General features: G+C 42.6%; 1 protein-coding gene across 1 annotated transcript; it reads left to right on the forward strand.

Moving 5' to 3' along the window:
• Nucleotides 1-649: 649 nt before the first annotated feature.
• Nucleotides 650-4105, forward strand: LOC147423431 (calmodulin-6-like). The gene is made up of 2 exons (XM_086501001.1): nucleotides 650-823; nucleotides 3499-4105. The coding sequence occupies exons 1-2, from the start codon at nucleotides 748-750 to the stop codon at nucleotides 3870-3872; spliced, it is 450 nt and encodes a 149-aa protein (XP_086357127.1). The 5' UTR covers nucleotides 650-747; the 3' UTR covers nucleotides 3873-4105.
• The last annotated feature ends 8572 nt before the right edge of the window (nucleotides 4106-12677 follow it).

The following is a 12677-nucleotide window of genomic DNA, read 5'->3' on the forward strand; positions in this document are numbered from 1 at the left end:
GGTCACAAGTGCCATGGATATGGTGGGAATTTGTAGATCGTGTCTTGGTCAAAAGGGCCCTCATGATAGCTTTGGACTACCACAAGTGGTGGACACCAAGGAGGGAGTTTATATACATTTGGATAGTCATGCATGATGTTGCCACTGTGTACATGTAAGTAAGGTTGAGTTGCAGAGAGCCGAGACATAAATGCTAGCAAGCACTGTCTTAATGTAGACACACCTTTCATTTTGGGATGCGTGTGATGTTCACTGTCCTTTTCTACCTGCAAACTACCGCCAAGACAACATAGTGGACATATCGGCCCTTGGACCCATTCATAAAATGTGGCATCGTGTGCCTTGAAGACTCTTTAAATGGAAAACCCAATCATTACTTAGAAGTACCAGAAAATGCTACTACACATTTTTTGAATCGCCACACCGTTATGTCCACCCCTCGTAGTGAGAGTCTTTGCTTGCTCGATGTAGGTTGGTAGGCCCCCTTTTGCGTGTCCCCTTCAATTGTGTGTGTGTATGTGTGAGATAAACTATAGATTTGATTGGAGTCTCCACGCTACGTTATTGTGAGCACTTTGTTTGCTTGAGAAGCAAAATGGGCTCACCCTCACATTTGCTTAAAATTGACTATATCTTTATAATCTCATTTGGAATAGGTCTCCTCGGTTGACCTCAAGCTCACGCAGTACACTCTCTTCTACTTCGGCACGGGGTTGCAAGGAGGCCGCGAAGCGCAGGAAGCCGAAGATGGTGGAGCAGCTCTCCAGCGACCAGATTTCTGAGTTCAAAGAAGCATTCAGCCTCTTCGACAAAGATGGCGACGGTATTGTTCTATCCTGCTAGGGTTTTCGCGATTCGACTGTTGATTTACAGCGAGTTAGATCTACTTGTATCGATTTACATTACTAGATCCTGATTGTCTCGGTAAACGTCTCTCAATCCTGCAACTTGGATTTATTGCGTACGGTTCTACATTTTCGTTTTCTTGAATGAAATTTAGCTTGGCGATCCAAGTTGGTGCCTTTCGCTTGTAGAGCGTACATAGTTTGTGGTGTCAGGTGTATAATGTGGCGCGCACGTGTCGGTAGTGATGGGTGATTCTTCCTATGTTTCACAGATCATGATTCATAGCCTCTACTTTGTAATAGTGACCTTGGTACTAGTGAAATTCTAGTCTAGGACTGCTTTTCTTTTTGCTGTAGCATGCATGCTACTGTTGCCTTGAGATCATGGAGGTTTCACACAATGTTTTGAGTCCTTTTATGCAAGTCCAGCATGCAACAAGATCTTTCTGCTATATTCAGTAATTAAAGAAGATTATACAGCTTTTTTGCATGTAAACATGGGTCCATGGATGCGTAGAGCTGGCTTTTAACTCAGATTCAACCCCGTGTTAGAGCTGCGGTAGTGAGCAACGGTTCATTATGGATGAGTCTGCTCTGCATCGCTAGAGTTTTGACAGTAACTCAGATCTTGGGTCTTCTATTGATGTATGCTCGTGTCTGTGTGGCATAGTAACAGGGAATGGTCGTTTTCAGGTCTCCGTTCCGTGTTTCAGACGTGAGTACCCGTAACAGGGAATGGCATTTTGTTCCGCGTTCCCGTTCCCCGTTCCCGTTCCGGTTTCCCGTTCCTGGTAACTATGCTATGTGGGTGACTAGTACCTAGTTTGGCACCCACTATTGGGCACTGATGATGTTAGTGTGAATGTAGTAGTATTTACCCAATACTATGCATGATGGATTTGATGGTTATATTGTCTTGTGGATGACCGCCATTAGACTATACCTTGCGCTGTCCTCTAAAGGTGAATCTGGGCTTATACTGGATTCATCTAGGTAAACTTATAGTTACACTATGATTTGCATCTGGTATTTACCAGATATATATTAGTTCTGCAAGGTAGTTGAGAACATCTCTTTTATTTAAGCCATTGCTTTCCTTTTGTTTATTTTTAAGAAGTGGTTTCCTGGTAAGGTGAATTATCAGCTGTTCGTTTACTTAGTTCAATATTTTCTTTCTTGTCTCTCTTGATTGTGCGTTTTGTGCAAGTATACGATCCCTTCTTAAATTTTGTAATTCCAATCTTTATGTAGGCAAAGAAATAGAAAACTATCCATTATGGAAGATGATGGTCACATTAGTGACTAACGTTCTAGAGAGATTGTCACCCAATGGATAGCCTATCGTTTTATTACAGGTATCAAGAGAAGGTATGGCTGAAATCAATAGATTTAGAGAAGGGAACAACATTACCAAGTTCTTTATTTTATTCTGCATCAGAAGCCTGTAAAACCATATTTGATGATCCTCTGCAAAAAAGAAAATTCGGGAGAAACATAAGAATAATCTTTCAGTTAATCAGCCCATTTGGATTATCCCAGACTATATCTGATAGATCCTTCATGATCTAAAGTTCAAACTCTCTCATTTGCCCTTTTCTCTCTTCTGTCCTCTTTAAAATCCTTGCTGCAAATAGATGAGTAGCTTAATGCTTGAACCTTCGAATGGTTCATCTTGTCTAAGCTTGGGGCGCAATTGCTTCTTCTTCGAAGCAGCAGCTTTGAATGATAAGATTGAATAGGTTTTGACTGTTAGCAACTTGATGAGTTTGGGTAGGTGTTAACATTAGCAACTGGAAGAGCGACTTTGAGGCTATCTGGTAATTGGCGACTTAAGAGCTGGGACAACAGGACTGCCTAAAGGTCTCTTGACAGCTTGTAGAGGCAGGAGTCTTGTAGGTTTTGTATTAGTAGCAAAGACTGAGAGTTTGATTGCTGGATCTGGTTTTGCTATGGGCAGATCCCTGTGCTTTAAAATTGTGAAGAACATATTTGGAAGTTTAAGCAGGTGAAAAGAGTGCAATTGCTAGTAACCTGAACTTTTGATGCTAGTAGCTGTCATGGCAATGGTGGAATGGGCTTTCATAGTACTTCTATAAAGCTTTGATCCTTATATTGCAGAGTTTATTAATAATTCTTCATATGGCAGCTGTCTTTTTTTATGGGGGTGTAGATCGACCATTGGCAGGTCCATATTTTGGAAGCAAATTATTTCCCAATGTGACTGTGTACAAGATGGCAGAAACAGCAGAAAAAAGCACTAGTCTTCTCTTTCTTTAACTTCTGAGATTGTTAGTTTTCTTTCTGGATGTCCGGCGAGAGCAGTAAAAGCTGATAAGAATTGAAAACAAAGGCTGAGGCTGAAACTTGTGGAATGTCAACTAGAAGATGCTAGTAGTTAGTAGTTTAAGAGGGACAAAGTGTGTCAAATGTGGTGGTGTACCATGTCTGCATAATGTAGCAATAGGTGAAAAATACCCAAGAGGTTGTCAGTTCTTTGAACTTTGAAGCCAAGTACAAATGTACCCGGAGCTGAAAAGGGAGTCGCTGTTTTTTGCTCATATGTGCATGACCATGGCCCAACAGAATCAAATTTTAATCAGTTCTTAAGTGTTTGGATCATGCTATGACTCTGGCTTGTGTGTTATGGCTGCAGGTTGCATCACCACAAAGGAGCTGGGTACAGTTATGAGATCGTTGGGCCAAAACCCCACTGAAGCAGAGCTGCAGGATATGATTAACGAGGTTGATGCAGATGGAAACGGAACCATTGATTTTGCTGAGTTTCTCAACCTCATGGCCCGCAAAATGAAGGATACGGACTCTGAGGAAGAGCTCAAGGAGGCTTTTCGTGTGTTTGACAAGGATCAAAATGGGTTTATTTCAGCTGCTGAGCTGCGCCATGTTATGACCAACCTTGGGGAGAAGCTAAGTGATGATGAGGTTGACGAGATGATTAGAGAGGCTGATGTCGATGGGGATGGTCAGATTAATTACGAGGAGTTTGTGAAGATGATGTTGGGTAAGTAGTGCGTTCCATTTAGAGAAGTTCACCTAAAGAGGTATGTTGATTGTGCATTCTCCTGATTGATGTCACCCACATTCTTAGTTTAAGCTTATAGGTACAGCTTAGCAAATGCACACCTTCTCTTTGTGGGGATTGTTTCGATAACCCAGAAATGGGGCATTGTTTTTGGATACCCAGGAATGGGACCTGTAACAGTTTTATATGACAATGGTGTAATTGTATTTATGTTGTGTTATGCTATTGTCTGTTTTATTTTAGCCCAATAGTTTGTGACCGTGCTGTATTTGTTGTAAGCCTCATGTTTTGTTGTTTTATGTGGTGTCTGATGCTGGCCTTGTAAAATTCTCTAGAGTTGTATAAGCCATGCAATAGGGTGACCATCTTTGCTTGAAGAACTTCCTCAAGCTTGTCTGTCGTAGCCTGCCCTAGTGCTAGAGAGCTAATCTCTTACTTTACTGTGGGTCCTTTTTGGGTGGACTCAGTGCTTCAAGACCAAAAGTGAAATTTTCTTAGAAAGTTGGGTTCAACAAAATGCTTGCTTATGCAATTTTTCAAAAGTCTTGACGTTCTTATTTTTGAAGGGTCCTCTACCCTCACATGAAATGCAGTTAAGCAGCTTGTTTACATTTCAAGTCCACTTATCTTGGGTGGTGGTTCCCTATTTAAGTTTTTGATGACATTGTTTGATAGACCCTCTAAAAGATTAAGAAGTTTGGTGCACATGGTGTTGCACAAGAGGTCTAACAAGCATTTAGCTCTTTATTGTAAAGACCCCCTACAGACGCCTGAATGAATCTACACAAGTTTTCTTGAGCGAATGGGTATACATCTTATGGCATTGCAGTGAGTTTCTTATGGCATTGCAGTGAACTAGACATGGCTACCAAAGTTGGCGTTCTCAGTTTCTCTTGTCTTACAAATTAGTAATAAAATAATACAGCTCATTTATCTCTAATCTGAGAGGGTGAACAGCACTTAGTTGAAATGCCAAATGATTGTATGAAAAACAAAGAGTGCAAGTCACTACTCAACATCCCTTTTCAGAGGAATAGGACAAGTGTCAACTCTTTCTTACAGAGACCTACATATGCATAAAAACATGCTTAGTCAACTCCCCTTGTAAAAAACATAAAGAAAAAGGCGTCATCATGAACTAGCCATGCGGTACCAGCAGACAAGATTCCTCCGAGTTCTTGGTGTGTGCTCGATCGTCCAGCTCATTTTTTTGGATGCCCTTAGGATATGCCATATTTGTCACCATTGGTCCACACCTTGGTTGTTTGGAAGAGGTTGAATAACAGGTCTTGAGTTCAACTCTCCTTAAGGTCTTTTGGGATAGTTTCCTACTATGTTAAAATACTCCCCCCCCCCCCCCCCCCCAACCCCAAATCATAGATATGCATACACATACCTTCACTCTTGAAACACAAACACACTCTATCTCATATACATATGCACACATATAGATACACATGCACACATGCATGCATCCAATGTACAATAAGTCTCTCTCTCTCTCTCTCTCTCTCTCTCTCTCTCTCTCTCTCTCTTAATCAGCACTGTCAAAGAAGAGCGGCATCATCACCTTGCCACCATGTCAACTTCATTAGTGCTATGTGCCAGTATATATCATCGTTACAAGTAAGCACCATTTGAACAACTTCTAACAGGAGTAACAAGAGTTTATCCTCTACAGATGGGCTTCACCTTCATCAACGTCAGCAAGAACTCCTGTAAATAACCCTCTTTCTCCCTCTTTCCTCTCAATAATGTAGCATTTTTGCTACAACCCCATGTAATTTCCATGTTTTCCCCTCGACCCTACCATCTCTCTCCCCCGTTGTAGTCATCATGTTTTTCCCTAAAATAATGATAGCCCACATGGCTAGTATAGTGAAGGCCTAGCCAACATAGCATCCCATCATCACCACAGGATAGTGAGTGGAGGAGCCCCATACTCATTGCACCATCTTAGTTTAAGTAGAGGTTAGGCCACTAATCTCCTTCCCTGCATCTATATAAGGAGGCCATCACCATCACTTGACAACATATACACCAAACAATACACTAGACACAACCACTAGACCATGCATTGTCGGACACCCACATTATATTGCTTATGCTATGTGCACCCGACGAGCATAGTAGCACCATGCACACTTCAAGGCACCTATGTTACACATGCACCATACGCTAGGGAGGCTACCATGCATACTATGATATGCATACACTTATGCATACTCACTCTACGATGCACACACTACACTAGGCATCCCACACAACCTTACACAAAAAAAAAAGGTAGCTATTACTATGTGACATGTAGTATCACCTCGGCGCACTAACCACTAACACCCTTCTAACCTACTAACAACACATGCGCCAATGCCAAAAAAAAAAAAAAAAAAACCATTTTTGAAGCAATGGGCTCATCTCCACTCGCTTTCATTTGGCTCTCATGCTTGTGAACTAAGTGGTCATTGACATAATGGATGCTTCTTTCTGAAGTGTGCCATTGGCATCTGTGATCCATCTTCTACCTTGTTAATCGGTTTTTACTGTGATTTCCCCGCATCATTTCACTGGTGCCCCCACTGAGGATAGCTCTAAGACCCTTCAATTTGCAATGTTGATTATGTTTGCAATCCATAATGGATGAGTGGTTGTAGGAATTTTCCAATTGGACCACGGAGGAGTAAGAAGAGATACGTGAAGCTATGAAGAATTCAATGGAAACCCTCTTTACCTAGTTGCTCTGTAGTAAGCCTTCAAGAAATACTGAACCCTACATTCTCTTGCCAACCAATCTCAAGTCCTCATCGAGGCTCAAGGCACAAAAACTCAAGAAAAAATATGAGTTTCTGTTATTTCCATCGCCACGTACACTCCTCCCATTAATGTCCCCCAAAGTGACAAAGGGATGGTTATAATCTCATTTGACATCTGCACAGACACAATCATGTCAGTAGCATTACACCTGGATTTTCCACACCTATGCCACCACCTGCAACACCTCTCACCCCAGCACTTAAAAACACCTTATGCTCACTCTCTCTCTGGCTCTAAGGAGTGCAGGTGCATTCATATAGCAATCTTCTCGATAGCGAAGGACTGCACAACTACGAGTAAAGAGGATAAATTTCATTATTTTCGCTCTCACACTCAACAAAGTCTTTGAAACTACCCTTTGCCTGGAAAAAGGAGAATGCTCTCCACATATATAAGGGTGGCTACTACTCCACCAAGGCTATGGCAATGAATTCACCACCTACTATATAGTAGTACAGCTAGGGCTTGTGGAGGTGGTAAGACTCACGACTTACCTCATAAATCCTCTCTTTGGTTTGGATGGTTCTTCTGTTGTCTTTTGACAGAGAGGCAGATTAAACTTTTTCAAGAGATAGCTATATCACAAGAAGATTTGTAAATTTTCTCATGTAGAAAACGGAGCCTTTTTCAGTGTTTTTCATGCAATGCATAACATCATGAGCTTCTGCTCGAGAGGCATCGCATACCTAGCTAGGTACAATTGGCCCACCGTCCCCTCCCCCAATCCCACCTACCCACTGGACCGGCGGTCCCCTGCCCCCAATCCTACCTAGCTAGGTATCCGTGCCTCCCTCACAGAAGCTCATGATGTTGAGGTAAGTCAGAATGTGGCTTGTGTATAGAGGGGCTATCTTGGAGCTAGAGGATTTTGATAAGTATTTCTTGTGGTGCTACAAATGCAAAGTTACCAACACCGACAATATCTTTGCCTAAAAATACAACTTGCCACTACCACCATGAAGGTATGATGCTTTCCATGTGATTATGTAATGAATCACGAGAATCAACCATTCCCATAGGGTCAACCTTTTGCACTGCAATAGATTCAATCAATTTGGGTAATCTTGGATCGCAAGATATTCTATTAGCAAATCGTAACAATAATATTTGGTGATGAGCAATTGTGGAAGATCAACGCTTCCAATGAACCTTTCATCCTAACTTTAGTGAATCGTGAGATCTCTTTTGATGTTGTAATTTTTATCTTGGTGTAATTACAACATCCTTTCATTATTTGCCTCGGTTTTAAATATCTTTTTACAAAAAAAAGCCTTTTAGAAAATAAGCTTGTAGCTTTTGTAATTGTGATCATGGTCAATATTGCTTTCCCTACATTTATTGGCAAGGTAGGGGAGGACATTGCAAATTTTTTGGACAACACTGGGATAGCTTGTGTTGTCTCCAAAAGAGACATCGGCGTCTCATGCCTGCGCATCTTCCCAATTTTAATGAAAGTGGAAGGTAAATCTTGGTCGTAGGTACAATGCTCTTCCTCAAGCTATTACGGAGGAGTGGAATTTGCTAAGAGTTGGCTTTGAGAAACGTTTTGGGAAGGGGACCACATTTGAAAAATTATGGCAATTGTTAACTGAAGCAGGGTAGTTTATAGTTTATAGATTATGCAACTTATGAGTCAAAATCTGTTTATTTGTGGGCCGATGGGCTGCCTCATTAAAGGAAGGAGAAGTGGCACAAAAATTCCTAAAGGATCGGTTTGTAGCTAGATTGTGGCCGTCGCTAAAAGAGAAGGTTAGGGGAAGGTTTCTGTGCGCGTCTATCGCACGTGTCAATGCAAGGAACTTCCCGATACACTGTGTGCGAGCCACAAATGGCTCCAAGCATGCAACTAGCTTAAACTAGTAAGCTCAAAGATGGCGATGGTGTGTGACTCACCGCTCTACGCTTGCTGTCGTGGAGGATTCCTCGCCGCAAAGGAGAAGGAGCTGACGCTGTGCCGCGCTCAACCGCTTCGCCGCCGCCGTGCCGTCGTCGCAATGCTCCATCACACACACTCTCTCTCTCTCTCTCTCTCTCCCTCTCACGCATACATACACACACACACACAAAGAGGTGAAGAAGAAGAAGATGATGGAGATGGAGCAAGAGCACTCTTCAATTGCACAAATGAGAGAATGAGTGAATTTTAGGTTTAGTTGACTTTTATATGAGCTCACCCCATTCACACTTGGACACCCATGCTTAGTCAACTAATCCCTTGAATATTCCAGTTAGGGTGCGCCTCTCATCAACGATCACCCTTACCCTTTTCCTATTGGACCGACAAGCCCGGGTACCTGACTCTACCAAATAAATAATACGGTGTCCGTCTTAAGTGATAGGAATGTGCGTGAGGGTTAACATGCCCCCCTTCCTGATGTAGTTTCCGTCCTCGGAAGCTATTGAGTTGAAGCTCGTTCGTCGAGGCGGAAGAGCATTTGAGATGAATGTCCTTAGCCTTCTTCAGTCACTGCAAAATCAAACAAATTGGCACAGTAATTGAATTCTCATATACAATTAAAAAGCATATACAGTTGTAGGCAGACAATTTGATTGGTAACAGAATTTTAAACATTTGTTAGCAATAAACATTAAATTGCAAGATAATCAAACGCATAAACAGTTGTTGTGGTCGCAAGGTGAGGTCTTCCCATAGTTTCCCAGCAATTTTAAGTCACAATGCTAACCCCAGCACCACCATCAAGGATTCCCTTCACATTTAATCCCTTAGTAGTGATTGGTATGGTCGCATTGGATTTATCACCCTCAAAGCATTGTCCCAACTTGTTAACATGTATTTCTATAACAAGGTTCTCATTTAAGTTGGGTTGTGGATCTAAGTGTTCGTCCTCTATTGGCATCTCACCAGCTCCATCCATCTGTGCAAATTGTGGTAGCCCAAACTTTAGTTCTCCATTGAGGAAGGCGCGAAGAGCTGAGACTAACTCAAGGTCTTTATATAGTTTGGACATGATGGTGATTCTAACTTCTGAAGACATGAAATCCATCAATTTGGCAATGTTTAATGGCATCTTTTGGGCTTCAGCCCCTTGACGTGGGGAAGATGGGATCTCCATTTCTTCGATAGGATCAGGTAGTCCCTCTGTAAACATTCTTTCCAACAAGAAGTGCGTACGCCCACTTTTCCATGACTTTAAGTCACTTTCTTCTTGGATGACACTAGGTATGGCTAAGGGTCTATGAACTTGGTGAGGTTGTTGTTGCGTAGGGAACACGGTGTCTGTAATCTGGATATGCGTAGGTGCTGGTTCTAGATCCCTTTGGGTATCTTCTACCAAACTCCTTAATTGCTTGACTCGCTCGATCTCCTCTATAGGGTTTGGATAAGTTCCTATCTTCTTCTCGGATCCTGGCCATTGTGGCTCATGAAGATCTTCCTTGTTGGTTTCTATCTTAGTGGTCGTTTTGGTCTCCATGGTTTCACCTGAATCAGAATCCTCTTCAATGTCGTTCATATATACGGGGTCGGCACCAATCCCTATGTTGGTCTTTGAACTGGGGTCTGACTTCGTTGCTTTTTGCGATCTCTTCCTTCGTGTTTTCTTCTTTTTTTGAGATTGGGTAATTGATGCCGTGTCTCTTTCCTTAAGAATATAAATTTATTTTTGGAGCATCGATTGTGTGAGTATGTTTACTGGTATCACATGTGTACTTTGTGATGGCTCCTCGGTAACCTCAATCAAGTTTAATGGCATGATCTTCGGCGCGTTTGGATTATTTGGACAATGGACAATCAAATGATCTATGCCACATCGATTACACATGAGTATCGGCATTGTAAACGTGCTCGCTTGATTGGTTTTCATTAGTGTGGCATTCTTTTGTAGCCTAATAGGACACTCGGCCACACGATATGGACCTCCACACTCATAGCATTGAAGAGGTGGTCTCTTAGCAGTGTAATTGATATTTTGGCCTCTTGCCGCAAGAGCAGCTACTTGATAGACAGGCTTGACTTGTCCCCAATAGTCCTCCATATAGTATTGTGGACTTTCTTCAAGCGCATCAATCCCATAGGCAATATTAAGGTCTATATCTTCCTCACAGCCTTCCAAACAAGCCATAGATGACTCACAACCCACTTGATTCACAGAAGTGATTCTCGGATGTGGTGGTTGCGGTCCTAGCACTGGAGGTGGTAAGGGTGTTGTTTGAACAACATTTTGGGTCCTAGGGACCATGTGTTGTGACGTTTGTTCAAGAGGTGGGGCCGACATCAATGCAGGTACTCGAGGTGTGTCTGTCCATGCTAAGGTTGGTCTATTGGCCATCACGCGCTTAAATATTATGCAATCCTTAGCTTGATGACCATACCTCCCACAGGCATTGCAGTTCCCATTGAATTTTACTCTAAAAGTAGGGAATTCACTGGTACTATGCGGTCCATAGCATACTGAGCACCATTGTTGCTCCCTTCTTGGATACATATGATTGTTTTGTGGAGCACGATTGTCTCTAAGACTCTCTTGAATAGCCTTGTGAGATCTGCTAAACATTTCAGATATCTTTGGCTCCTTGGCAATAGGCTTTAGGGTCATTGGCTGATGCCCTGATGCTTGCGAGCTAATAGATTTAGGCTCAACAGACACTCTTTCTCCTTGAATCATTAAATTATCTTCCAATTGGATCGCATTGGCGGTGACTGCTTCCCAAGTGGTGATACCTCTAATGACTAGACCATTGTAGATATCCTCATGTCGTAATCCCCTAATGAATCTATCAAGCAATTGATTATTATTGAAGCACTCATTTGGATTACTACAAGAATTCAAATGCTTCAAGCGACTAATAAAGTCTCTCACCGACTCTCCTTCCTCTCGTTGGGCTTTCTGGAGTTGAGAGGCTACACCCCAAAGCACTCCCTCTCGTATGTATTCTTTCAAGAACAGTCTCCTAACAATAGGGTAAACCGTTTTTTCTTCCACCCATAGGGTTCTATACCAATCCCCAGCCTTTCCACTTAAGGTTGGGCTTAAAGCATTACTCTTATACGGGTCATTGTGTTCTCCTAGAGAATCTCATATTTATTCAAACACTTTGATATGCTTTCTCACATCCCCGTTTCCACTAAATTTTTGTGTGAGCTTGGCTATTTGTACTGCCTTACTTCTAGGCTCTCTATCAGGCGTGTTACGCATATTCTCAGCGATAGATCGACCGATAGCTTGAGCAAACGTTGCCAAGTCACCTAAGTGAGCAGCAACCGTGGGTGGAGGTGCTCCAGAGACGACATGTGGAGTAGGTATTGGCATTGGTCTTGGCGCATAGGAAGCCCTTGGGTTCCACGTTTGTTACGGTGTTCTGCCATGTGGCGGTCCAAAGTTCATATGTGTGGCCCTAGGCATAGCAGACGTCGGATGTGACATGCTAATGCTAGCCGGTATGGTTCCATGGAAATAAGAGCTTGGGTGTTGTGGTTGTGGAGCATAGGTAGTTGAAACAATGGGCGGGGTAGCAACTACATGAGTACGAGTATCCATGGGTGTATACGATTGGTACACACTTGTAGGTACTGTTGCAGGCATTGAGCTACCATGTAGCGGTGCTTTACTAACAAATGAGGTCCATGGCGTGTTTCTTGGCATGCCCATCATTGGGGTAGGCATGGTAGCCGAGGTGTCATCAAGGGAAAGATGAGCTAGACTTGGAAAGGTAAAACTATCACTTGTGGGCTCAGATTGCACTGAGACCCCTGGCAAAACAACATATGGAGGATCCATCGGACTTACCGAGGGAGTCTCCATTTGTGATAAGGTTGGTTGTTTAGCCTTCCCGTATCCAAGAATCTCATGAGACCCGTCGAAGGCATGTTGATCCCCTTGTTCTGTCTCTCTAACTCAATGACTCTATGGATGACCTCACAAACTCTTTGTTGTTGATCCTCCACACTAGTAGCACCCATTGTGGATTGTAGAACATATAACCAACCCACGTGATAGGTGTGACCTGTGTATAGGTCG

This window comes from Adiantum capillus-veneris, chromosome 26 (genome assembly GCF_014529385.1).
Source record: "Adiantum capillus-veneris isolate H3 chromosome 26, ASM1452938v2, whole genome shotgun sequence".
Classification (NCBI taxonomy): domain Eukaryota; kingdom Viridiplantae; phylum Streptophyta; class Polypodiopsida; order Polypodiales; family Pteridaceae; genus Adiantum; species Adiantum capillus-veneris.

What these genes read in the sequence shown, in the direction of transcription:
- LOC147423431 (XM_086501001.1), top strand. Translation starts at nt 748, where the DNA reads ATGGTGGAGCAGCTCTCCAGCGACCAGATTTCTGAGTTCAAAGAAGCA. An exon ending in CTTCGACAAAGATGGCGACG is followed by an intron (nt 824 to 3,498) that starts GTATTGTTCTAT and finishes TTATGGCTGCAG; the next exon opens with GTTGCATCACCACAAAGGAG.